Raw genomic sequence first — 24,659 nt, 5'->3', positions numbered from 1 at the left:
ATACACTTGACAATAAGCCCTATGAGACACAGCGGAGAGAGCTCTGAACTTGGAGTCAGGATACATGGGTCCAAGTACCACCTCAGACACTTGCTAGCTATGGGCAAGTGTCTGTAAAGTGAAGATAAATAGTAGCACCCATGTCATGGATTTTTTCTGAGGATCAAATGATATAACATGTCAAGTGCTTTGTGACTCTTCAAGTGTTACTTAAGTCCTTAGTGTTATTTTTATAGGTATTACTATTTTTAAGGAAATGATACCCACACCCAAAGCTATCTCTCCATTTCTCTGTCTATTTTCCCCTCTTTCTCTGTATCTCTCTCTCTTTCTCTCTCCCTGTCTCTGTAGAATGTGGGAAATATGGGTTATTTATCACTGGAATGTCTTGAATGGCATACAATTAGGCTTTTGTTATTTGAGTTGGGCAATGGGCAATTTATCAATAGCTAATAAAAAAATTATTAAGCCTTTTATATGGTCAAGCACTGTTCTAGGTACTTGGGTTACAAATATATGAAAGAAATTGGCGCTGCTCTCAAGGAGTTTGAATTATATATTAAAAATAGGTGAAGTTCAAATATATACATAAGAAATATGAGATATTTTTAGAAAGGCACCAACCACAGGGGTGAGTGAGAGGATGACTCAGGAAAGACTTCTTGGAGGAGGTAGTACTTAAGCAGAGTCTTGAAGGAAGGATGGGATTCTTCAAGGTAGAAATCAGAAGAGAGTGTTCCAGGCATCAGAGATGATCAGTTCATATGCACAGAAATGAAACATTAGATTCTGTGTGTTATAGGTGCTGATTGTGGGAAGGGGAATGATGTACTAGTAAGTCTAGAAAAGTATCTAGGAGTCAGATTGAATAGGGTTTTTAAGGCCAAATCATGTAGTTTATATTTTATCATAGAGGCCATAAAAAGCTCCTGGATTTTATTGACTAGGGCAATAATATAGTGAAACATGTACTTAAGGAAAATCACTTTGTTAGCTGAGTAATATGAAACTGTCAGGAGAAGCTTTAGGGAAACAGAGCAAATGTGAAAATATGGCAGTGTTCCAAGTGTGAGGTGATCCAGGCTTGAATTAAGGTACTGCCTGTGTGAGCAGAGAGGAAGGGATGAATGTGAAATATTTTATAGAAGTAGTAACTACATGATTTGGCATCTTATTGCCAAAGATATGAGATAATGGAGAATTAGGAGTTGAGAATTACAACATGGCTATGAAGCTTACAGATTAGAAGGAAGGTGGTATCCTTGACAGAAAGGGAAATAGGTTTGAGATATTGGATATTTAATTCAAAATGTCCAATCAATAAATCGGTAATTCACTAATCATTTAGTAAGCATCCATATATGTTAATTGGTAAGAGATGCATACAAAACGCAAAACTCAAGGCAAAAACGAGATGATACAGGTATCAGTAAGTACATACAAGATCCACACAGAGTGTATGGAAGGTAACGTAAGAAAAGAAGACATCAGTATCTGGTACGTAGTAGGGGGAACTGGGGAAAGCCACCTGCAGAAGATGAGACTTCAACGAAAACCTGAAAAAAGCCAGGGAAAGCAAGAGGCAGAGGTAAGGAGAGAGAGCATTATAAGCTGGGAGGCAGCCAGCGTAAAGGACTAGGAAAAGAATTAAGCCTGTATGACTGGAGGAAAAAGTGCAGGGTGGGGTGTAATGTGAAAGGTCAGAATGGTCTGGGTTGTGATGAGCTTTAAATGCCCTCAAATCAGTTTATATTTGATTCTTCAAGTAATAGGAATACTTAGTAGTGAAGAGACATGGTTAACCCTGTACTTTAGGAAAATCACTGGCCTAGGGGATCATTGATGGAAAATAAAAGATGTTTTCCTCAATGCTCTTGAGGGAGAAAGTAACTCTCAGCTATCACTTTTCAGCTTAACCCCTTCACACCACATTCTGGTTACATATATGTACATTACACATAATGAATAATGAGTAAATCCATTTATTATATAAAACAGAAATGAAAATAGTTCCATAAATTCACATATATACAAGAATAAGTGAGCTGTCCAGTTGAACTTATCCAAGGAGATATGGAAGATCATATATGATGAATAGTAAAAAGGAAAGTCAGGCTGAATCATAAAGTACGTGAAGGGAGCTAGTATATAATAAGCCTGGAAAGACATTTAGAAGCAGGTTCTGAAAGGTTTTAAATGTTTAAGAAAGGTTTAAATTTCATTGTAATGGTGATAGGGAGCCACTGAGTTCATAGAAGAGATGGATGACATGGTCAGACCTTGGCTTCTACAATATTGTCTTGGAGGCTCTGAATATACATAAATACATGCATACACACATTCACATATGTGCTAATTTGGAGGGCTACTTATTTATAATAACTGGAAATTTCGACAATGTCTTGCCGTCATGGAAATTTTTTGTTTCTTGTTTGCCCTGGATTTAAATTGTTAACCTTTCTACTGCTACTAACAGGAAGTATGACTTTGAGTAGGTATTTTGATATCTTTAGACCTGAATTTCCCTCATTGTAAAATGAGAAGGTTGGACTAGAAAATCACTAGAATGTCTGCTGGACTTAATTGTCCATGAGTATACAGCTCTCTCAGACTCAATTTCCTTACCTGTAAGACAGGAAAAATAACATTGTATTACATACCGCATAGGGTTATATTGAAGATGTAATTAGATTCAAAGTGACATAAAACCTTGGAGTCAAGAAGACATGAGTTCAAGTCATACATCTCCCCCATTCTGTTGTGTGACCATGGGCAAGACTCTACCTCTCAGTACCTACCAAGTAATTCTCTAACACTATAAGTCACCACTCAGTTTTGGGTTGTCAATCTACATAATTAGAAATCAACGGAAGAATTTTCATTCATAGACTTCCCCAAATTAATTAAGTTACAGGTTCTGACTCCTCTTCCTCTCTTCCATATGAAAGTGTTTAACAATAAATGTCAACTATCACCACCAGTTACATCACCACCATCATTATTGATCATATCAATATAAAAATATTAAAGAGGTTGAGTTCTTGATAATGTTTAAAGGTTATTAAGAGGAGTCTTCAGCAGCCTATGAGTTGTCACACCTCCTCACCTTGCCCCGAGTAGAGATCTTGTTGACATATTGAAGTAATGAGATGGGATGCTCTCTAAACTGATCCAATTGCTTGGATGTTTCTCTGTCTTCTGAAATGCAAGGGCTGACTCATGAACAACTTTTTACAAGAACTTTCACAGCCTCTTTTACATCCTTGTTTCTCAGACTGTAGATCAGGGGATTCAACATGGGAATGACAATACCATAAAATACAGAGGCCACTTTATCATTTTCTTGTGACTCGCTGGAAGAAGGCTGTAAATACATGTAAGAGAGTGTCCCATAGAAAATGGTGACAGCAGTCAGGTGGGAGGCACAAGTAGAGAAGGCTTTGTGCCTCCCTGCAGCAGAGGACATCCTCAAGATGGCAGCTAGGATGTAAATGTAGGAGAAGAACACAACCAGTAATGTGCTTACCAGGTTAAATCCCACAAAAATGATTAACAACGTGACATTGACATCAATATTAGAACAGGAAAGGGCCAGGATTGGGGGCACATCACAAAAGAAGTGATTGATGGTGTTGGAATTGCAGAAGGTCAACGAAAAGAGAAATCCTGTGTGTGTGGTGGCATTCAGAGAACCCATAATGTAGGACCCAGTGACCAACAGGATGCATGCCCTCTGGGACATGATTATTGGATAACAGAGTGGGTTGCATATGGCCACATAACGATCTACAGCCATTGCAGCCAGAAGGTAACATTCAATTGTGGCAAATGTGCCATAAACATATAATTGTATCACACATCCACAAAACGAGATAGATTTATCTGAGACCAGAAAGTTTGCTAACATCTTGGGAGTGATAGCAGATGTATAACAAAGGTCAACAAAAGCCAAGTTTTGTAGGAAAAAATACATAGGAGTGTGAAGGTGAGCATCACACTTGATGAGCAAAATCATCCCAACATTGCCCACTAGAGATGTCACGTAGATGGCCAGAAACACAAGGAAGAGAATGTACTGTACTTCTTGGAGAACTGCAAATCCCAGTAGAATGAACTCAGTCACTCTGGTGCCATTTCCTTGGACCATGGCTTTCATATCATCTGCAGATGAAGGATACAGAGAGAAAGATCAAGAGATTTAAGTGGCCTCAATATTTGGAATGAAATAGAACTTAGCTTAATTTGGGGGTATCTACTTAAAAATCTTATTTTATTAAAATGTTTTGTTTTCACATCATTTTCATTTCTGAATTTATCCCTCCCTTTTCCCAACCCCAAAAGCCATAAGAATTCAGCAAAATCAACAAACACACTGAGTCTGTTTCAAGATGCTCTCACATTTTCTCCCGCACTCTGAGCTATGTTTTCTAAGATTACCCCATGTGAAGTAGTTTAGGAATCACTAGTTTGCTTGTGGCCTTTAACCTGACTTTTAAAGACAATTTTACAAGGAGACCTGGCATGTTTGTTCTCAGCAATGAAAACATGGGATTAGGAAGTGTCTTCTCTCCCTAGTGCTGCTCTGAAGGGGAAAGCTTTTGCTGGGCTGTGTAAGTCATAATATTTCTAGATAACATTTATCTTGTACCTTAAAGTTTACAATACACTTAACATTTATTTTTAAATTCAACCCTCACAATTCCCCTGGGACACTGGTGTTATCATTATCCCCATTTTATAGAAGAGGAAATTAGGTAGGTAGATATTAAATGATTTGCCCAAGGTCTCACCACAGAAATATGAGACATGATCTGACTTCAAGACTGCCTGACTCCAGGTTCAGCACTGTATTCACTATACCACCTCACTGTTTCCTAGTTTCATATTTTAAAAAAACTCATAGAATTCCAAAACAAACCCATTAGTATTGGTAGTGAGGGTCATCCTGGAGGTGCTGTGGCAACATTTTTTCTTTATCTAGAGCAGGAAAAGATGAGTCTGGATGGTTTGTCAGAGCTGGAAAATGAGCCCATAGGTCAGACCTAGAAGGTGTTCAGGAGAGGAAATGTTAGCTTTGAGTGAAGGGGCTCTGGAGCCTTGAATCTAGAATGGCGTGAGACCTGTGAGGAACTTCAGAATGTCAGAACTGAAAGGAGTATTAGAGATCATCTAGCCAAGTCTCTTTGTGATAACATGAGAAAAGAGGCCAAAGGGAACTTCTGTGATTCGTCTAAGGTCACTCTAAACTATCCCTCAGCTGAGCCATTGGCAGAACTAGACTAGAGGCCAGGTATCTTTACATCCAATCAAGTACCTGTTGCTTTTTTTTCTTTTTGTCTGGAGACTTGATCTCCTTGTCTTTCCCAGGCTAGAGGTACAGTGGTCAATGATCTCCCAATGTCCCTGGTAATAACATTTCTGATTTGGGTTAATCCATACCTCCTCCTGCAGTCTGGTGTCCTACTGCTCCTCATGGCTCCTTCTAGTGCTGCTATCCTTACTGGGGATACTCAGTTGGCTTCTTGACCCACAGTGACTCAGAATCCTTACTTCTTGAGTCCCTGAATTCAAGGGATTCATCAACCTCAATTTCCTTCTGTAACAGGGATTTCAGGCATGTTCCACAATCATCTTCCTCCCTCCCTAGACCCATGACCCACCTGTAACCTTGTCTTCCCCATGCTACTTTTCCTCCCAGTGGCTGCAGATACCTCTCTGCCCCCACTCCATAAGTCATTTACATACACGTGTACCTAAGCCAGCTTGCTACAGTGTTTGGGATTTTGTGTCTGTCACCTCATCCCTACTGTCTCACCATTGGGCCTCCCTTCTTCTGGACACTACACCTATGGTGAGAATGTCACCTGCTACAGCTAGTCTTTGCTTCATGCTGTCTCCTACTACAACTCTTTTGCTTCAGGTGAAAGACTAGAGAGTTTAGTGATTTATCATTGGTAAAATTTGAATCCCTTTCGGTTCTGTCCCTTACCAAACCTTATCCTCCTCCCAACTTACCTGTTTCTTTTGGTGGCACCTCTATGCCCTCCTTAGCCCAGGCTTAAATCTGAGTCATTCGACTCTTCCATTCCTTCATAAGTCACATCTAATAAGTTGTCAGGTTGTATTAATTCTTCCTATCCCATCCTGTAATTTTTAGGCACCCAGGCCCCCTGAGAATTCAGGCCCTCATTACCCTGCATCTGGGCGTTAAATTGTCTCCTAACGATTTTCTCTCTTTCCATCTTCTTCCTTATCCAACCATCCTTCACAAACTTTCCAAAATGTCCTGCCTCAGGCACACTAGGCCCTTGTCCTCCAGAATATCTAATAGCTCTCTATTTCCACTGATAGTACATGTAGCATGGAAAGTCTTTCTTTGAGTATTTAAGGACCTGATTCTAACCTCCTTCTTAGACTCATTTCTCATCATTTCTTTTTATACACTCTACATTCCAACCAAACTAGACTGACAGTTCTCCTCCAAAGTAAGCCTGTCTTCTCCATCCCCTGTGAATATGAGCTTCTCCTTTATTGTGTGCCCTACTTTCTTCTCTTATCTTTCAGAATCTTATTGTTTCTTCAAGATCTTGATCAGGCACCCTGCATCCTCTCGGGAGCCAGCCTTCTCTGAAATTCCCAATTGAACGCACTTTCCTCCTCAATTTTTACTATGGTTTTCTCTCTATTGTCCTCTTTATTTCACTCTCTTCCTTTTCCTCCCTTCCTCCCTCTCTACGTCCTCTTTGCCTGCCATCACTCACTACGTCTATATATTATTCTCTGTAAACGGCAGATCCTATCTACTCTGCATTAAAGTAGAAGACAAGTATCTTGAGCAGCAGGACAATGGGCTCTCTGTCTTGTCCTGAGCACCAGGTTTCCCATCTATTGGTACACAGGAGAGTCAATGGAAAATGAAAAGAAGTAAGTTTAGGGGTAGTCAAAGACAGCCTTTTCATTTGACTCAATACATACTGAGTAACATGAATAGGATTGATAAACTCCTTGTATATCCATATCCTGTAGACATCTAGGTGGAATAGCAGATTTAATGTGGGGAAGTTTTTAGCTCAAATCTTGCCTCAGACACTTCCTAGCTTTGTGAACCTGTACAAATCATTAAACCTCCCCTTGGCCTCAGTTTCCACATCTGTAAAATGGGGACAATGATGGCACCTACCTCCCAAGGTTGTTATGAGGATCAAATGAGGTATTGTAAGTGAAGTGCTTTACAGAGCATAAGGTGGTATTGGAATCCTAGATCATTCCTCCCAGAAATTAAGTGAATGGACTAGTGATCTCTAAGATCACTGGCATTTTAAACTTTAAGAGCTCTGATCCCTGAGGGAGATCTTTCTCTTCTCCTGAAGGTCAGTCAGTAACTCCAGAAGGTCAGCTCTCCTACCTATTCACCCACCACTCACTTTCACTGTGACTTTGCTGGGAGTGAGAGGTTCCTGTCCAGCCTCAGAACCAGCCCCTGGCCTCCATTCTTCTCTAAAACACTTTCTGAAGCATACTCAGTTCATTGGGGATAGCGGGAGATTGACTTCAGGGAAAGTAATCCCACTCCATCATCTCCTGCTCCCATCAGGTCTAGGCTCCCTGGCATCCTAAGGAGATGTCTCCTCAAGTACTCCAAATGTGTCCTCACATATACCAGTCACGCACATAGGGACCTTCTCTCCTGGGCATTTCTGGGGAAAAAGGATGAGCAAAGATCATAAGAAGGAGTGATCATTAGCTACTCTCCTCACTTCCCAGGAGTGCTGTTGTTTTCCAGTTACTTGGAATTTTGTGGTAATGATTTTAAATTACATTTCTTAAGTACTTTAAAATTTGCAAAACATACAACTCTATGCCTCTGAGAGCCAAGTACTATTATTGTTGTTTTTCACTTTACAGATCAATAATCTGTGGTTTAGTGAGCTCAGTTGATCAGCCTATGCTCATCTAACTAGTAAATTATGAGTAGCTTCTAAATTCAAGAGTATCATTATTATCATTAATAATAGCTTTTATTTGAAGCTTGAAGACTTGCAAAGTGCTGTTCATATAATTTGATCTTACTGGATATTAAGTGCTTAAGAAAAACTGCTGTATTTCTCAGTCACTTCCTGCCACATACATATGATGGGCAGGAGATTTAGATGCATGGTTACCAAGCTATGCAATAGGACTCCTGGGCACATAATGGTCAAAGACAGAAACCAAAGGTCTAATATACATGAAAATATTCATAGCAGTACTAGTGATGGTAGGGGAAAAACCCCCAGAGAAATAAAGTAGGTGCCTATTGATGGGAGAATGGCTAAAAAAACAAAGCTGAAACACAGAAATTGAGAACCTTGATGTACTAGGATTTTCAGTAAGATTGACCTTTTGTCCTTCATGTCTGTCTTCCATTACCTCACTCTGGAATTTGCTCCTTGTCCTCCCTGAAACTCTTGGCCAAGCCCCCTTTCCTGTGCACAGATCCTGCTGTGGCCTCACGTTCTCCACCATGCTAATCCTTATACATAATGTAGCAAATAAAATTCTAGCTTTGGAGGCACAGGACTTCGGTTGGATTTCCAACCCCGTCACCTAATTCATTAACCAAAAAGCACTTAGGGGGCAACTAGGTGGTGCAGTGGATAGAGCACCAGTGCAGGAGTCAGGAGAACCTGAGTTCAAATCTCATCTCAGACACTTGACACTCACTAGCTGTGTGACTTTGGGCAAGTCACTTAACTCCAATTACCTCATCCTGGGTCATCTCCAGTCATCATGATGAATATCTGGTCACTGGATTCAGATGGCTCTGGATGGGAAGTGAGGCTGGTGACCTGCACAGCCCTCCCTCACTCAAAAAAAACCAAAGTCAAGAGCAAAATCATGTCATTTCTCTGATGGCATGGTCTTCTTCATCAACGAAGGATGAACATACACACACTCTAAATGCCAGCCACTCTGCAAGAAAGTCAAGATTTAAATACTGTTACTTGATTATAAGTCTGATGAGACAGTGGAGAGAACTCTGAACTTCGAGGCAGGAGAGAGGAGCTCAAACAGTACTTTAGAGACTTGTTAGCTTAGGCTGAGTTCCCTAACCTTAGCCTCAGTTTCCTTGTCTGTAAAATGTGGATAACAATAGCGTCCATTTCATGGATTTTTGGTGAGGATCATATGATATAACATGCCAAGTGCTTTGTGAATCTTAAAAGTACTACACGAATGCTTAGTGTTATTATTACAGATATTAGGTACTGTTATTTCCAAAAGAACAACACACATATCTGTAAGTAGAATGTATAATCACTTTGTAATATCTTGAATGGTGTGCAATTAGGTTTGTGTGTGAAGTTGAGAAATGAGTAATTATCAATTATGTAATCAAAAAATAATCATTAAGCTTTCCTATGGACCAAGCTCCATTCTAGACACTTGGGATACTAATATATAATTGAAATATATCTGCTCTTGAAGATTTTGCATTCTACATGAAAAAATATGTATTCATCCAATTATATACAAAAGATTTATGAGATATTTTGGGGAGGTGGGGATGGAGGGTAACTGTGAAAAAAATTATTTCATTATTTGAAGCTAGCCTTTAATGTCTAGGAAGGCTGACCACCTCTACCTGCTGACCTGCTGCTTAGAGACCCTGAATGAAGGACCTTGGTTATGCTGACCAGAAATCTAGTCAGGCTCAAAGATTGATGCAAGGAGTTTTCTCACAATTATGTCTCTCAAGTAACCCATATGTCTTATCTGAACACTGGCTCTGTACTGGTCCATTAGTTATTGTTTCCGTGTTCTTTTGATTGAATACAGACACTTTTGGGGAGTGATATGTGTCTTCCTGATTTCAAGGAATTGCACTTGTTCACTTTTCCCCTCCCAACTTGTAAAGTCCCTAATTTTTCCTCCAACTAGAAATCAGATTATTTATGTTCTGATTAATTATTTTCTTCTAATTACTTGGTCTTATTTGCTTAATTGTTTTTAATGTATAAAAACCTGTCTTCTCTCATATTCAGGGTCCAGGGTCAAAGCTAAGGAAGGCGACAAATTAATTGATTTGTTATTCAATTGGCATATGTTGCTTAGTAAATCAATATGCTTGGAAGCTCGAACCTTTGTTTCCTCAGTAATTTCATTTTTCACCCAATAAAATTTTTGGTCAAGTTAGGACTCTGACCCCCAGAAAACAACCTTCTAGAAGAGCTCCTAGGAGGACTTTGGTTAATATTTCCCTGTGGAAATTTTTCTCAGAAGATTGCTTCTGGAGTTCTGACTAGTGTTCTTGGCCCCCATTTCTTCTGAGTTAAAGGAAGGGTGAGGATTAAGGTTAAGTTTTAGGTTTTTTTAGGTTTTCCTCCAAGAGAGTGATCATTTAGGTTTAAATTTAAATTTAGAAAGTTTCCCCCCGGGATGGAGGTAGTTAAGGATTCCCCCAGGAGAAAGGTAGTTTAGGAAGTTTAAAATAAAGATTAGGTTTTTCCCTAGGAGAGGAGAAGTCTAGAATTAAGTTTAGGTCAATTATTAGGTTTTCCCCCAGGGGTAGAGAAGAATTACAGGTTTTATAATCTTAAAATACCAATGGGTTCCCCCTTGAATAGATTTTTGGCCACATTGGGAACAAGGGATGTTCTCAGTACTTACAGGAATGACTAAACAGCACACAACTGAACTATGTGAAATCCGATATAAATCTGCAGGAGATTCAGCTGGTACTTTGTTTTGACCCCAATTTGGATCTTGTTATTTCAAGTTGGAAAAAGTAAGACTAGTCATGGAAAAGCCTTATTTTTATCAGATGAACTTTTGGTGTTGCTGGGCATCTTAAACGGATGGTGTCTGCCTGCCCTCCCTAAAGGAATTTCTTCTTTGTATTTTTTTCTTCCTATTTCTCTTCAGCCTCTTCCATCTGGCACCTGTTTCTCTACCCCTACAGTATCTTTGTTTCACGTGGTTGGACAGGCTGCTATGTGTTTCTCTTATCATTTCATCTGTTTTTTTCCAAAAATCTTTGTTTTATATTGTGTTTAGTGTTGTTTGTAGATTCTGTTACCTTGAAAGGTTTCTAAGGGGAAAACACAGCCAGCCTGAAAAACTGCCAAACAGCTGCAGTTAAAGAATTTGGCATGGTGGGGAAGATTAATGAAGTTTCATACTTGAAGTAGTTGTCCTAGTAAACAGGACAAAATCCTACTTTAGGCTTTCAGTGGGAGATGAGGTTTGAAAGGAAAAAAAAAACTCCGCAAGACACTTTTCTGTGTCATTTCAGCTTTGGACACATTGGAGTTACAGAAATAAAGTCAAATAATCAAAGAAAAAATGTTTTTCCTGGCTTATAGAACTGCAAAAGTATCTTAGTAGATCTTGGAAATTTGGAGACTAAGGAGATTGGAGATTATAACATTAAGGAGTTTTTGGAGATTAATCATTTTAAGATTTTAAGGGAGAGCTCCTGGGATTTGGGGTAATTTCAGAACTTACTCCTAACTCTTTGTCCTGTCTGATAAGGTTAACAAAAGCTAAACATATACTGAAATTTCTTAGTTAGTTTTGGAGTGTTGTTCTATAGAATTCATTTTAAGGAAGGAAAAATAAGAATTCAATTCTGTAAAAATTTTAGCGGTACATAGACCTTAGATAATTTCCCCTCTTGAAGATTGGTAGAGCTGTTGTTTTAGTGTAATGAAAAAAGGCTAGTTTGAAAGCAATTCCAGAAAGAAGAGAGGAAAATTCTATGTGGTTTGCATTTTATAAATTTTCTGAAACTTTATAGTTGTCTCTTACCACAAAAAGAGAAAAAGTCTATTTAAATCAAAGAGCAACTTAAGAATGAGTACAATTAATTAAGGAATGGAAAGGATGATTTAAACTGAAAAAGGACCTGCTTTGACCTCCCCATCCCAGCTCAAAGATCCCTCTTCTGACCCAGATAAAGAAAGTGAAATTTTTTTCCCATTTTAAAGTATCTGTCTGATAATTTTAAAAGACATGAGTTCATTTTTACTAGCCTCATGAATTTTGTAGAAGATTTTTATATCAGGTACACAGTTTAGGTAAAGAAAAACAGTTAATGGTGTATAAAAATGGAAATTCTCTGATGTTTTGGTTTGGGAGAATCACATTTTTTTTCTCTAATTTTATTCAATATGAAACATATCTCTACAGTTTTTGTTGAGGAGATTGATCACATCCACGACCAAATCCACCTCTAAATTGGAATTCTGTTGCTGACGCAGCCTCAGCCTCAGCCTTCTTCTTGTCAGCACCAGGGGGAGCAGCACTTCATCTGTATGTGTCTCTGTCAGCTTCACCACGAGTAAGATGGTCAGCTCGCTTACCCTCCAGACCTTTGGGCCTTGGCCTTCCTGTCTCAGGATGACTTCTTCGGAGTGTGGCAGGCACGATCTCAGGGGGCAGGTGAAGATAGTCCCAGAGGTACTGAATACCCTCATTGGTGAGGTACCAGTAGAAATACCTCCATGCAAACTGCTCCTTAACATAGCCATGAGACTTTAGAGACTGCATGGCCCTCATGACATGGAGATTGGGCACATTCTTGTCTGCCAGCTCAGGATGCTTTGGCATGTGGTCATCCTTCTTGGCTACCATTACTCCCTCCTTTAAAAGGAGTTCATAGATGGCAATTTGGTTCTTCTATGGCATCAACATCTCAGCAGCGGCAAAGAGTGCTGCTCTAGATGGAGCCTAGGATAGACAGGGGAGAATCATATTTTAAGAGATTAAACTAAATTGTATTAAATCTTGTTACCAGCAAATTTTAGCAGAATTTTTTAGGAATTCATATAAGTGATTTGGAACCAGAGAATCAGAGGCCCCTTAAGAGCTGCCCTGAAAATGAGGCCTATTCATAATGCCCAAGAGAAGATATTTCCAAGGACCATATGACTGTATGGGACATTTAGGACTCAAAACAAAATGTGATGATTAAATAGATGTTGGGAGTAGGTTATTAGGATAAAGGGAGGCTTGATAGTAGTTAATATTGATGATCATGGTTGTATTGCTTTGAAATTTTGTTTTATGGTACTTGTTTATGTTTAAGTTTTCTTGGTTAACTTGATGAATCTGCCTTCTCAAAATTAGTCCATTGTGATCCCTCCAGATAGTTTTGTCTGTAGCCTAACTTACATAATTCTGATTATGAATATCAGAAAATCCTTACAAATTTGGCTTGTAGATAAGAGATCCATGAGAGGAGTGGGCTGCCCATTCACTCATAAATCAGAAGGGGAATTGAAGTGATTAGAAAAGCAAGTGGTAATGGGAATTGAGTAAACCACACTAACTCCAAGACATGAGATGATGGAGAACTCATTATTATTATTAATATTATTGTTATTATTAACTCAGGAGTCGAGAATAACAATGAGACTGAAACTCTGAGAACAAAAGATGCTTCCCTGGCTACTCTTGAGGGAGAAAGTAGCTTTTAGCAGCTTACATCTGTCAGCTTAGTCCCTTCACACCAAATGCTGGTTACACAAAAGAGTATTACAAATGATGAATGGTGAGTAAATCTATTTATTATTTACAACATGCTGTTGTTACTGAATCACTTCAGTTGTATCTGACTCTTCATGACCCAATTTGGGTTTTCTTGGCAAAATTACTGGAGTGACTTGCCATTTGTTTTCTGGCTCATTTTACACATGAGGAAACTGAGGCAAAAAGGATTAAGTGACTTAACCAGGGTCCCTCGATTAGTAAGTGTCTGAGGTCAGATTTGAAATAAGGGCTTCCTAACTCCATGCCTGACACTCTACTCTACTGTGCCACCTAGCTGCCCCGTAAATAGCCTAGAAATCAGAAATTAAAGTAGTTCTATAAATTTAAATACATAGAAGAATAAGTGAGCTTTCCAACTGAGAGTGATGTAAGATACTAGTTCATCCAAGGAGAGAAGGGAATCTCACCTAGAGGAGGATCATTTTCAGAAGATTCTATAATTTCAATCTAGAAGAGAGATGATGGAGATGGCTTGCCATGTATATCCATCTTTCCAAAGTCTATCTCCACTTCTTTCCTCCAGTTCCATTATTTGTATTTTTCTCCCAAAGGATGTCTCGAATCAACATAGTCCTTTATCCAAGTAGGTGGCACAGGATATAGAACGATGAACTTGGAGTCAAGAAGACTGACTTTAAATCTTACTGTAGACACCTTGTGACTCTGAGCAAGTCATCTAACCCTTCCCTGCCTCAGTTACCTCTTCTGCAAAATAAGGATAATAACAGCACTTAACTCTCAGGGTTGTAGTGAGGATAAAATGAGATATTTGTGAAACACTTTGCAAATCTTGAAGAGCTCTATAAATGCTAGCTATTATGATTATTTTTATTTATGTAGGTATGCTGCATAGCACTCTACATTCTCTTTGCTAATTAGGAATTGGGTATTCTTCTGTGTATATAGCATACATCAAAGGATTGCTTTTTGGGGCACTGCCTATCTCGATGTTATACTTTTTTACCATAAAATTCTTTGAACCTCAATTTCTTTACCATATGGTAGGGAAATAATATTGGACTATCTTCCTAATAAGGTTGATCTGAAGTTCTAATTAGGTTATGTGAGAAGTATTAATGTTTGTGAATCCAAAAAAGGCTTTGCCTGGAGAAAAGAAGATCTAAAAGTTCATGTCCTGTCTCTGACACTTTCTAGTTGTGTAACTATGAATAAGCCTTTAACATTTTGGAGTCCCCAAGCAAGTTCCTAACATTACAAAACAGAATTGTTGTGAACTTTAAATTGACCATGGGTTCAATGACCAGGACCCACTTAGCCCATGGCTTTGACAACTGAAATGGGCTGACAGTCTGACTAGGGCTATAGTTATTAATGGAGCGGAGAGCCAAAAAGAAGGTGAGGGAGCCAGGTTACTTTGTTCACCTGGGATTGTAGATAGTTATAAAGTCTGTGACTCAGGGACTTCAGAATTTGGGGAAGAACCACACCTTAAAAGTAATCATCTTATCTCTACTTAAAGACCTCCAGTAAGAGGGAATCCACCATGTTTGAAGGGAGCCAATTCCACCATGGAACAGCTCAAATTGTTATATTTTTCCTGATATTAAGATGTTTTTCTTTGCAACTTTTATCCATCCTTTCCATCCATTGTGCCTAGTTCTTTTCTTTGTGGCCAAAGACTATAAGTCCTCTTCCACATGGTATTCTTCATGGACTTGATGATAGCTGACATATTCTTTTTTTTATTGAGCTAAATCCATAATTCATCAAATCAAAGGTTTGTAGATTTAGAGCTAGAAGAAACTTTAGAGACCATTAAGCTTAATTCTCTTATTTTAATTATGAGGAAACTGAGACCAGGAACATTAAGTTACCTGCTCAAAGACACACAACAAGTCAAATTAGAGGCAGGATTCAAACCCAATCATCTTGATTCTAAGTCTCTCACCCATTATGCCACATTTCTTTTAAGTGATTCTCTTAGGACATGATCTCAAAGTCTTTGCTAACCCTTCCACTGGCCATCTTTCAGTTTTTCAATGTTATTCTTAAATTGTGGCAATAAAGAACCAAATACAGCTCTAGGTCAAAGCACCACAGAACCATCAGCTCATTATTCCTTGAAGCTGTCTCTTTTAATTTAGTCTAAGATGTCATTAGCTTTTCTTGACTGCCTCTTCACAGTATTTACCATTATTCAACTTGTCTACTAAAACTGCTACATCTATTCCATACAAATTGATGCTTAAGCATACCTCCCTTGTCATCTATCTGTGAAGCCGACTTTTTGTAACCAACTGTAAGGCTTTATGTTTATTCCTATGGGAATTTATCTTTTTATTTTTGATTCAACCTAAATCTCTAGCCTCTAAAATTAGATATTTTTCATCCTACTTTTAGTCTATTAACAACCCCATATATCTGTCTTCTGAAAATTTAATGATTATGACATCTGTACCTTCATCCAAATCTTTGCTAAAAGTTTTAAATCTCATAATGAGGAATTGAGGATAATGCCTAAATGGTGAGCCTGGGAGACTGGGAGGATGGTGGTGCCCTTAAAAATAACAGGAAAATTTGGAAGAGGGGAAGTTTATGGATGAAAGATCATGAATTCTGTTTGGGATAGTTCATGATATTCAAAGGGCAGGTGGTGATGAGATAATGAAGGAGGAATGAGGAGAGAAGTTAGGTCTGGTTATATGGATCTAGGAATCATATGCATAGAGATGATAATTGAATCAATGAAGGTTAATGAGCTCCACCAAATGAGATAGTATAGATGAAGATTAGAATATAGATGGAAGTCTTTTTAATTGCAGCACAGACAAAGATGAAGTTCCAAGAGTCATACCAATTACTATCTCTGTGTTCATGTATAGTAGAGAAATCAAGCATTCCAATAAGGGCCAAATTACACTAAATTATAACTAAATCAATATCTAATTAGTCTTTTGGCATCTTTTCCAATAGAGCATGGTAGGGGCTTTGATGAGGGGTAACCACACATTCTACAGTGCTCCTAGTTCCTGAGCCCAGACCCTGCAGAGAATGATTTGCTATATGTTGTTTTCACTGTGTTGAGGAGACAGAATACTCAATAAAAGGTCTGAGACAAGCACTTTGCAGGTGACAAAAAGACAGCAGACAGTGTGATTGTTTAATTCAATGTCCTTGATTGATGGCCATTGTGAATCTTTTACTGAATGATTTTATGTGTCAGAATGGTCTAGCCTGATTCACTGGATAGTGAAGATTCACTGGATAAGGACTTCAGCCAGAAGTCCTCACCCAAAACAGTACCTCAAACCTGGGGAGTAGGGAAGGGTCCTAGAGTCATATGGGAGCTGGAGTGTACTTGTGCTACGTAAGTGCTAAGCAGCAGGTGTGAGTTTTGTGGTTCATTGATTTCTTCCCTTCCACATACCTGAACTCCAATATTTCCTTAAGCAACTGATTTAAATTTCTCCTCCCTTTCAGAGACAAACTCCTCAGAAAAACCCAAACCCAAACTGAGTAAACTTACTACTTCTCTTTCCTCATCTCCCTTTCATTTTTGAACCCCTTTTGATTTGGATTCTTCCACATTCCCCTTACTTCACTGACACTGCTTTCAGCCGGAGATATCCATGTTCTTTTTATTTCTAAATTCAATGGTCTTTTCTTAGATCTAGTACTTTAGTACTTAACTGGAGTATTGGGTACAACTGATTATCCCAATCTTCTGCAATCTCCTTTCTTCCTGGATTTTAATCACTGCTGAATTATAGTTCTTTCCTTACCTGTCAGAAGAGCCATCTCATTTTCCTTTGGAGATTCACTATCCAAGTCTGGGTTGACTCCAGGGCCTTTTAATTCATCTTTAATTTTTGCCTTTTGTTGTATTCCAAGCACTTAGCACAGTGTCTAGTACATGATAAGCCCTTAATAAATACTTATTGACTTCTTGTTAAGGTGACTATATCCTCTCTTTTTTACTCTCCATAATATCTTTTAGTTATTTTATTGGTTCTAAGGGATTCAACTATCATGTCAAGGAAAATGACTCTCTCTCTCTCTCTCTCTCTCTCTCTCTCTCTCTCTCTCTCTCTCTCTCTCACACACACACACACACACACACACACACACAATAAGCCTTCATTGACTTCCTGGGCCTAGATTCTTATCTCCAATTGCCTCCTGGATATCTTCATCTGCATGTCCTGATACAGATCAACCTCAAGCTGCCACAAGTGGAATTTATTATCTTGACATATAAACCCTCCTAAGCCACTCAAATTCCCTCATTCTGTTTAGGATGATTCTTCCAGTGACTCAGTCACTTAACTCTCAGTACCTTACTCAAAACTCTCCTCTTTATTCAGTCACTTACCAAGCCTTGATGATTACACATCCTGTAATCTCCTATGTCTTTCCCCATCTCTCTACTCCACATTCACTCTAGGTCAGACACATATCATCTTCAAACTGGGCTATTACAACAGCCCCCTAATTTGTCTCCATGTTTTGACCACATCCTTCCTATGCTCAAGCTTCAGTGATTATTCATTGTACTGAGTATAAAATTCCAGCTCCTCTGTTTGATTTTGAAAGTCTTTACAATCTGTATCTTGTCTCTTTCCAGGCTTACTTTTCTCCCCCTCACACTTTATATCCCAGACAGACTGGCTTTCTTGCCATTTCTCACACAAAAAATTCTATCCCCTTTCAGAGTTTCACAAGATGTCAACCACTCTTTGAATGGTTTCTCTGGAATGCCTTTTGGAACCCTTAGCTCCCTTTGATGTCTCAGTTCAATTGAAATCTCCTTCCAAAGATCTTTCTTGATTATTTCAGTTGTTAGTGAGCACAGATCACTATGTATTTATTTTTTACATGTCAAAAATTCTCTCACCTGTGAATATGTTGCATTTTATCAGTATAGTGTAAACTCCTTAAGGGCAAGGGCTGTCAACAAGTCATTTAACAAGTCAACAAGTCAAGTCAACAAGTATTTATTAAGAATTTATGAAGTGCTGGGCATTGTGCCATGCACTAGAAAGGAAAACAAACCAACCAACAAAAACCAAAATGAAACAAAAAACTATCTCTACACCCAAGGAGGTGACCAATCTGGTTGGTTATTGTCCTTCATCTTCAAAGAGGACCAAAATGACATCACCATGATAAAGTGAAATTTCAGTGTGTTCTACTGTAGCTGATCAGACCAATATGAGTTCAGAATGCTTTACCACAGGTTGGGCACAGATGGTCCATGTGAATATTTGGGGTGAATATCCCAAATTTGTGCTGTCTCAATTCTGCTTTGCTCAAAGAGCAGAGCACCCTTTCTGATGTGGGCATGCCATGTTGAGCAGTTCTGTGCCAGTGTCTCCCATGTTGAACAGTAAAATCCAAAGTTCTTAAGAGAGACCTTGAGAGTGTCCTTGTATTGTTTCTTCTGGCCACCGTGTGATCGCCTGCGAGTTCTCAATAAAATAGTCTTTTTGGCAAGCATACATTTTGCATTCAAACAATGTGGTCAGCCTATCAGAGTTGTGCTCTCTGAAGCATAGTTTGAATACTTGGCAGTTAAACTCGAGCAAGAATTTCATTGTCTGGTACCTTATCCTGGCAGTTGATCCTCAGAACCTTTCCTAAGACAGTTCAAATGGAAGTAACTCAGTTTCCTGGCTGGTGTTTTACAAGCATATAAAAATGAGGTCAGCACAACAGCTCTGTAGACCTTCAGTCTGGTAGTCAGTCTAATGCCTTTTCTCTCCCAAACTTTTTTTTGGAGCCTCCCAAACATTGAACTAGCTCTGGCAATGTGTTCATCGACCTCATTGTTAATGTGTACATCCCTGGAAAGTAAACTACCAAGGTATCCATAGCATTCAAAACTTCTCCATTTGTTGTAACCAATGATTCCATGTATGGTGGTGGCTGATGGAGTATCTGTGTTTTCTTGGTGTTAATTATTAGGCCAAAATTGACACAGGCAGCAGAGAATTGATCCATATTTTGTTGTATCTCAGCTTCAGAGGCTGCATTGAGTACACAATCATCTGCAAACAGAAAATCATGCACCAACACTCCCTCCACTTTGGTCTTGGTTGTAGCCTTTTCAAACTGAAGAACTTGCCATCAGTATGGTAGTTGACTTTGATGCCATGTTCATCCGCATTGAAAGCATTGGTCAACATGGTTGAAAACATCATGCTAAAAAGTATGGGAGTAAGCACACAGCCCTGTTTCACTCCAATAGTGACTGGGAAGGCATGAGAGCATTGTCCATTATGCAGAACCTGGGCAAACATGCCATCATGAAATTGACGTACAATATTGATGAACTTCTCCAGGCAACCAAATTTTGGCATAATTTTCCATAAGCCCTCATGACTAACCATGTCAAAGGCCTTGGTCAGATCTACAAATGTTGTGTACAGACCTTTGTTCTGCTCCTGGCATTTCTCCTGGAGTTGTTGGGCAGCAAACACCATATCAACTGTTCCTCAGCCTTTCCTGAAGCCACACTAGTTCTCAGGTATATGATCATCTTCCAGGTGAAGGACCTGCCTATTAAGGAGGACTCTAGCAAGAATTTTGCCAACAAAGACTAAGAGAGAGATTCCCCTGTGATTGTTGCAGGACAATCTATTCCCTTTACCCTTATAGAGAAGGACAATGGAGGGTATACTCCTGGGGTATAACCCCCTTTTGCCATATAACCTGGAAAATTTCTGTCATTTTTTGTATCAGCAATGGTCCCCCACCTTGTAAATCTCAGCTGGAATAGAATCAGCACCAAGTGCTTTGCCACATGAAAGGAGCTTAATGGTTCTCAAAACCTCTTCTTCAGTTGAAAGTTCAGCTAAGGAGGGGCTGACTTCAAACTGAGGTAAATGGTCAACGTCCTCAGCATTGATTGATTATGGTCTGTTAAGAACTCTATGGAACTATTCAGCCTATCTCTATAGGATCATGTCCTTATCACTAATCAATGTGGCTCCATCAGCACTGAGTAGTTGAGATGCACCATAAGTTTTTGGTCCATAAATAGCTTTCAGGGAATCATAAAAGCACTTTGGATTGTTACTATCAGCATTAAACTGAATTTCATCTGCCTTCTTACTGAGCCAGGAATCCTGCATCTCTCTAAGTTTTGCTTGTACTTTGCTTTTGATGGAATTAAATGTTGCCTTCTCAGAGGTAGATGAACTATCCTGCTGATGAATCCTGTGGAGTTCTCATTTTTCATTTAGCAGTTTCTGAATTTCCCCATCATTTTCATCAAACCAGTCTTGGTGTTTGTGAGTGTTCTGATGGAGATGAGCAAATGCAGTGCTGTATGCCAGATCTCTGAAAGCTGCCCACTCCTTTTCTGCTCCACTGTTGCCAATTGTGTGTTGGCTCAACTTTCACTCCAAGTCAGTAACAAACTGTTTATGCTCAGAGAAGAGCTCTAATTTGTTGACATTAATTCTTCTGGTAGTCATTTTGCCTAGGGGGTGGTGCTTTTGATGAATGGGAATATTTAGCTTGGAAAGGATGAGTCTAATGGAGCTGATAACACCACAAACTGTTATGTACAAATGTGATATATATGCTGAATAAACAGGAGATAATTTCAGAGGGAAGACAATAGGGTTAAGAAGTTCTGGGAAAGGCTTTTTGTGGAAGTTGGGACGTTAGTTGAGATTTGAAGAACTCTAAGGAAGGCAGGAGGTAGAGATGAGGAGGGAAACCATTGCACACATGAGGGACAGTCATGCTAACAATGCCCAGAGCCACTTCCATATTTTTATCTAAGCACAACAATGCCTAGGACATAGCAGGTTTTTAGTAAATGGTTATGATTTGATTGAATGAGATGGTTATAAGATGACAAGACCATAGATTTAGAGCTGAAAGGGGTCTTAGAGGTTATAAAATCCAAGCCTTTCATTTTTGGGATGAGAAAACTTGGGTCCAGAGAAGCCTTGGGGGTAGGCCCAAGGTTCCATAACTTGGAAGAGGCAGAGCCAGGATTTTAACCCAGATTCACTGAATTCAGCATGCTGAATTGATATTGAATAATATTTTTCTTCTCTTCCTTCTCATGTATTGCTTTATTTGTATCTATCTTCAAACACTTCATCCTTTCTTCAAGAAGTCTATCTCACTTCCCTATAAACTAGTGAGTGTAGATGTATTGAATGTCTAATTATCTTTGATAGGACAAAGACTGACTTGTACTTTGAGAACACATAGTTTTATCTGGTGTGGGCAGAAACAAGATCTCTGTGCATGCTGTAGAAATCCCTGGATAATTCTCCCCATTCTTCATGCTTGTTTAAAGGAGATACTGGGTCTTTTTTCTTCTTTTTGGCACCTCTCTGATCTAACCATTTTAATAGACACTGAGTATTAAGGCTCATTCTCTGTACTAGGGGCTCATATGCCTGATGAAAGCTGGTGCCCTCCTGGGAAATAAATTACCTAGACTGGATGAAAATCAATACTAAAATCCAGGAACATAGGAGGAATTTCTAGATCTTCCATCAAATACTTTTCCACCTGAGCTACGTCAGCCTCTTTTTGTTCTAACAATTTAGCAAGCATTTGCTAACCTCCTAGTGTCTTCCACTAGTTACTGGGCATACAATGACAAAAAATTGGTATTTAAATGATATTAAAAGATATTTCCATATTAGCCATATAGCAAAACAAAACACATATTAAAATGAAACAAGAAAAATAAAGTGAAAGAAATGCTTCAAACTATATTCAGAGTTCATTAGTTCTCTCTCAGAAAGTGGATAACATTTTTCATCATTGATCTTTTGAAATTGTGTTGGATCAGAGTAGCTGAGTCTTTCACAGTTAATCATCATTACAATATTGCTGTTACTGGATACATTGTTCTTCTGGTACTGTTCACTTCACTTTGCATTAGTTCATTTAAGTCTTCCCAGGTTTTTTCTGAAACCATCCTGCTCATCATTTCTTACAGTACAATAGTATTCCATCACAATCATATGCCGCAAACTTTTTCAGCCATTCCCCAATTGATGGGCATCCCCTCAATTTCTAATTCTTTGCCATCACAAAAGAGCTGCTATAAATATTTTTTTTTTGGTACAAATAGGTCCTTTCCTGTTTTCTTTAATCTACTGAGGAAACAAATCTAGTAATTGTATTGCCAGTCAAAGGATATGCACATTTTATAACCCTTTTATAACCCCTATAGTTCCAAATTGTTCTCCAGAATGGTTGGGCCAGTTAGAGCATCAGTGGCCCTATTTTTTCCACATCCCTCCCAACATTTGTCATTTACCTTTTCTTCCATGTAAGTCAATCTGATGGATTTGAGGTGGTATCTCAGAGATGTTTTAATTTGCATTTCTCTAACCAATAGTGATTTAGGGCATTTTTTCATACATTGATAGCTTTGGTTTCTTCTTCTGAAAACTGCCTGTTTATATATTTTGACCACTTCAACTGGGGCAACATTCTTATTTTTATGAATTTGGCTCAATTTCCTACATATTTGTGAAATGAGGCCTTTATCTGTGAAATTTGCCTTACATTTCCTCCACTGCTTTTCCTCTACATTGCTTTCTTTATAATTTTCACTGCATTAGTTTTGTTTGTACAAAACCTTTTTAATTTCATGTAATTAAAATTAAACAAACTATTTCATTAAGGAAATGTATGGTTGAAAAAGGAGATGAATGAGTAGTGCAGTGAAAGTCATGAATGGCAGGTACGGAGTCCAACATTGCTCTGGTAGTCATGAAAGGTTAATATCCTAGATGCAGGTCAGGTGTGAGCTGTGTGGATCATCTGTGGATAATTTATGGGAGAATACTGGTAATAATCATGTCCGATAACAAAGTATTGATGGTTTGCTGTCTATACCAAAGAAGGAACTATCTCTATGGAAGATATCATGGAAGTAATGAAAAATTAGGGTAAAAAATTTTTTTGGTCTGGATTTTGGATTTCCTTTGGTATAGGGAAAATCCTGAGTTGACAAATCTCTCTACCAATGCACACTGATAGATTTTTACAATTTATAGTATTAGAGAGTGGTCTAGGAACACTAAGAGGTTAAGTGATTTTTACCCATTGTTATGCAGTTAGTATGTTTCAGAGGTAGAAATTGAAAACAGGAGTCCTTGATTCCAAAGTCAGTGATCACTCTATTGCAGCAACCAATTCACAAAGTTTAATAGATACTTACTGATTGAATTGAATTCATGGTGGACCTGACGTGCATTAAATGAATATATTTATTCAATTCAATTTATTTAATACATTTGGTTGATTGGTTGTTGTCCTTCATCTTCAAAGAGGACCAAAATGACATCACCATTGTACAGTGAAATTTCAGTGTATCCTACTGTGGCTGATCAGACCAATATGAGCTTAGAATGCTCTACCACAGGTTGGGCACAGATAGTCTGTATGAATATTTGGGGTGAATATTCCAAATTTGTGCATCCTGTATTTACTTTGTGTTGTCTTAGTTCTGCTTTGTTCAAAGAGCACAGTATCTTTTCTTAGGTGGGCATGCCATGCTGAGCCGTCCTGTGCCAGTGTGTCCCATGTTGCACAGTCAAATCCAAAGTTCTTAAGAGAGACTTTGAGAGTGTCCTTGTAATTATTTCTTTTGACCACCATGTGATCGCCTGCCCCATGAGAGTTCTCCATAAAATAGTCTTTTTGGCACGTGTATATTTGGCATTCGAACAACTTGATCAGAGTTGCACTCTCTGAAGCATGGTTTTAATACTTGGCAGTTCAGCTCAAGCAAGGACTTCAGTGTCTGGTACCTTATCCTGCCAGGTGATCCTCAGAATCTTCCTAAGACAGTTCAAATGGAAAGGATTCAGTTTCCTGGCGTGATGCTGGTAGACTGCCCATGCGCCATGCCAGTGCCATGGATTTGATACATTTATTATTAATAAGAAGTGTGTAAACATGTTATCCATGATGACTTGCCTTCATTGTATCTCAGACGAAAGATTGCAATGAACCTAGTAAAATATTAAAGCATCTCGAGAAAGACCAATAGTATATTTGTTAGTTTTTGTATGGAGGATTTTTGGAAAGATGTGGGAAAATGGAAATTATAATGACAGATGTGTATGGATTTGGACTTTCACCTACCTCTTCCAACTCTGTCACACTCTTATCTC

General features: G+C 38.7%; 1 protein-coding gene, 1 long non-coding RNA gene and 1 pseudogene across 2 annotated transcripts in view; 1 reads left to right on the top strand and 2 right to left on the bottom strand.

The window, feature by feature from the left end:
- Nucleotides 1-24,659, top strand: part of LOC140524246 (uncharacterized) — a 173,146-nt gene that overhangs the window by 70,982 nt on the left and 77,505 nt on the right. The gene's annotated exons all lie outside the window — the stretch shown is intronic.
- On the bottom strand, nt 3,218-4,147 carry LOC140523302 (putative olfactory receptor 5AK3). The gene has a single exon (XM_072638232.1). It carries the CDS (start codon nt 4,145-4,147, stop codon nt 3,218-3,220), a length of 930 nt encoding a protein of 309 aa, XP_072494333.1.
- LOC140530360 (small ribosomal subunit protein eS10-like) lies at nt 12,166-12,675 on the bottom strand (annotated as a pseudogene).

Source organism: Notamacropus eugenii, chromosome 2 (genome assembly GCF_028372415.1).
Source record: "Notamacropus eugenii isolate mMacEug1 chromosome 2, mMacEug1.pri_v2, whole genome shotgun sequence".
Taxonomy (NCBI): Eukaryota; Metazoa; Chordata; class Mammalia; order Diprotodontia; family Macropodidae; genus Notamacropus; species Notamacropus eugenii.
The sequence above is the reverse complement of the archived record's forward strand: the minus strand, read 5'-3'. Positions and strand labels throughout refer to the sequence as shown.